This window comes from Acinonyx jubatus, chromosome E1 (genome assembly GCF_027475565.1).
Source record: "Acinonyx jubatus isolate Ajub_Pintada_27869175 chromosome E1, VMU_Ajub_asm_v1.0, whole genome shotgun sequence".
In the NCBI taxonomy this organism is placed as follows: domain Eukaryota; kingdom Metazoa; phylum Chordata; class Mammalia; order Carnivora; family Felidae; genus Acinonyx; species Acinonyx jubatus.
In genome coordinates this window covers 21,490,250-21,493,542 of record NC_069397.1, presented here as the reverse complement: position 1 = coordinate 21,493,542, position 3,293 = coordinate 21,490,250, and the positions used below count along the sequence as shown (strand labels likewise).

The following is a 3,293-nucleotide window of genomic DNA, read 5'->3' as shown; positions in this document are numbered from 1 at the left end:
TCTACCTCCAGGTATTTGGCTCCATTTTTCTTTCTCCTCTTCTAAATGATACTGTAATTTTTCTAGAAAAATCTCATGTATTCATCAAGGAGAAGTTGAAGTCATATCTTCTTTATGAAATCTGAATCTGACTCTCTTATCAGTGGTCATTCAGTTTCTCCTTGATTTCCCAAAGTCGGCAGTGTCTGTATTACTCCAAGTTGGAAGATTACTTGGAGGGGGAGAGGTTGGGGGCAAGTATCCCAGGTAGGGGGCAGTAGTAGTAGATGATGAGAGAGATTGAGGGCAGGGGTCAAGGGCTGTGAGAAAGGACATGGGGCGTTGCTAAAGAGATAGGGTGACAAGGGTAATTGGGATCTGGACAGATGGTCTTGGGGACTAGAATGGTAGGGCTGGAATGCTTGACTGGGCCCTGACTTAAAGATTCTTCTATAGGCACTCAGATTTGCCTACCCAGTGAAAAAGACCGGGGCCAATCCACATTGTCACTCCTCCCAACACAAGCCCACCCTCTGCAAACATGTTCCCTCCTAATCACCAAGATTACACTCAGCTTTTTAATTTCTTTCAAGAAAACACCAAAGGCAGTTTTGTACAAAAATATATATTTATATACTGATCAATAGTTATATAATATACATCTCCACAATAGCATTTGTAGCAATTCTTTAGAATTTAAAACATAGTCTTTGTATTAATGGTCCTTGCAAGGACACTCACACCATCCCAGGGGTGGAACTTCCCCCCCTCCCAGAGAAAAGCAATTTGTCTGGTCTCCATATGTAAAACAAAACAAAACAAAACAAAAAAACCCTAGTATCCAGGGAAGATAAATTTAAAACATCAATAACTTAAATAAGATTAACAGTACTTCAGGCATCGTGTGAGTATCAATAAACAAAGTTTGTAGTCTTTGAAATTATAATAAAATAACATCAGGAGGGCATTTAGGGAAAACTAGAAGAAAATAAATTAATTTTAGATTCTTCGGTTTCAGAGTGAGTAGTCAAGGCTTTGCAGTTTGGGTCTTCTTGTCCAGGTGTGCCATGGAATCCTTGACCCACTTCTGGTTTGGGTCAGCACAGATCTCCTTGTTTAGGATGGTCTTGAAGCTGTAGGGAGAGAGAACACAGTCAGATAGAGTTCCACCGAGATCTCAGCCTATGACGACAGCCCATTCTGCCCCAGGAAGCTGCCATGGGAACAAGAAGAGGAAGGCAGGTGGAGAGAGGACATCAGGGCGTCCTGACTTCCCGCTAAAGAAATTGGGAGGGTCTGTGTAAGCACTCAGATGGAGAGTGATGTTGGGAGTCACCTTGTCCCTTGTGGCCTCAGTTTTCCCACTGGGCACCTTTGAGGATGAGATTAGATGGCCTAACTCTCTAGGTTTGTAAGGCTTGTCCCTTGCTACCCAAGGAAGAACTGGCCCAGGGAGGGCTGGTGTGTTCCACTTACATCACAGCTTCTTTGGGACACTTGCTGCTGGTGACTCTTTTATAGCTCACCAGCCTCTGCATCGAGATCTTCTTATTGGTGAGTGTATAGCAGCAGGTGACTGGAGAATTAATTGCATCTGGAAATAGAACCACAAAGAAAAAGCATGTTAGGATGGGTTAGATTCTTCTGATCTTAATCATAGCAAGAAAGAGTAGGAAGGAGCAGGAGAAGGGAAGTCAGGAGTAGAGGTAGAACTCATAAATCCCAATATTTCTGCCTATGCTTCAGAGCTAGAATGGCATGCTGACTCAGCTTCCTCTGCTTTATAATGGGTATATAGCATTGATAATGAGCGGTGGGAAGAGGGAGCTGTTAAAACTAGATAATTCCTGGGAGTATCATTAATCACTGATCCTGGGAGTAGTGAATAATCCAAATTATCAGGTTCAGAGATCAGCTCAGGGAACCCAGCTATGGGTCCCCCTCTAGGCTCCAAGTTGTGAGTTTCTCTGATACTTGCTGCCTCGGGATGCTGGACCGAACGAAGCATAGACCAGATTCTGGGTCTCCTCCTTTCCCCTCCACCATATCTGGAGATACCCTGCGCACTCTCCACCAGAGTCCCCTTCTTTTTGATGACCCAAGTCCCCAACCCCTGTTGCAAGGAGCCGGGGCAGTAACTACACGGAGGGTGTGATTACAGAGTTGGAGTCCTGGGAGGACTGGATTTGGGGTCCACGGCTGGAATTCTCATCCAGGCTCTGCCCTGGAGCAGCTGTGTGATCTGGCTCCCTCTGTGTCCTTCTCTGACTTTCCTGATTATGAGAACCCAGAGATGGGGTGGTGGGCTTCAGAGGGAAGGAGAGAGGGGCTTACCTGGCTGGGCGAGCACCTGGAGGCTGAAGGCAGCAGCTGTGAGCAGCAGGCACAGAAGCCCTGCGGAGACCTTCATGTCTGCGGGGAACGAGGAGCTTGGGCGTGAGAGCTGGAGGTTTCCAAGCTGGTCTCAGCTTCTCTGCTCCTCTGGTTCTTCTGGCTGCTCTGCCTGCTTTTTATGGAAAGTAAAGAGGGCGGAGCTAAGAGAAAGTTTGGCCCAGGGCAGCATCATTCTCAATGAATGACAAAGTGGAGTCATAAATGTGCTGAGCAAGGATAGTGCCCTGGGAGGTTTCCAGGAAGTAGGAGGGAAGTAGTGAGTCTGGACTGGGCACTTTTTCCATTTGCTGCTAAGACCAAAAGAAGTGGGGTGGGTGGGGTACAGTTATGTCCAGAGCGACCACAGATGTGAACACAACAGGATTTTCTTAAGAATTCCACTTTCTCTGAAGCAAAAATTCTGTGGTTGAAAAGGAAGCAAGGAAACAGAGATCACGAGAGATGACAGCATCTCATGCCCTCCTCTAGCCAACCTTTAGGCAACAGCCCGTGGGGTTTTCAAGCCAGGAAGGGGCCCCGAGGCCTTGGTGGACTCCCCAGCAGCATAATAAATCCATTTGCTTCTTAACATCCAGGATGGTGGCACAGTTGAAGCTGAGCCAAACTATAGGATTTTATAACCATAGAATTGAATTCCAAGATTCACTGGGTTTAAGACATGGCAGATGCCACAGAGGTCATGTAGTGCTACAGATAAATTCCCGTGTCATACTCATACAGTGCTTACTGTGTGCCAGGAATATTCTATGCCCTTTACATGTGCTAAGTCTTTCAATTCTCCAACCCCCATCCGGTAAGTATTGTTAATTCCCATTTTAGAGATCAGACAACCGAGGCACAGACAACGTAAGTCACCTGCCAAGGTTCCCAGGGTAGGACCCAGTGTGTCTGTGCATCACCACTGTGACACATCCTCCAAT

At 46.4% G+C, this 3,293-nt stretch overlaps 1 protein-coding gene across 1 annotated transcript; it reads right to left on the bottom strand.

The window, feature by feature from the left end:
- Positions 1-588: 588 nt before the first annotated feature.
- Positions 589-2,473, bottom strand: LOC106987562 (C-C motif chemokine 2). The gene is made up of 3 exons (XM_015085854.3): positions 2,314-2,473; positions 1,456-1,573; positions 589-1,112 (listed from the first exon to the last, which is right to left on the bottom strand). Exons 1-3 carry the CDS (start codon positions 2,387-2,389, stop codon positions 1,007-1,009), a joined length of 300 nt encoding a protein of 99 aa, XP_014941340.1. The 5' UTR covers positions 2,390-2,473; the 3' UTR covers positions 589-1,006.
- Positions 2,474-3,293: the final 820 nt, after the last annotated feature.

Excerpts from the sequence above, each read along its gene's own strand:
- LOC106987562 (XM_015085854.3), bottom strand. The coding sequence starts at position 2,389 with ATGAAGGTCTCCGCAGGGCTTCTGTGCCTGCTGCTCACAGCTGCTGCC. Across the intron at positions 1,574-2,313 it reads CCAGGTGCTCGCCCAGCCAG|ATGCAATTAATTCTCCAGTC; the intron begins GTAAGCCCCTCT and ends TTCTATTTCCAG. Across the intron at positions 1,113-1,455 it reads TGTCCCAAAGAAGCTGTGAT|CTTCAAGACCATCCTAAACA; the intron begins GTAAGTGGAACA and ends CTCTCCCTACAG.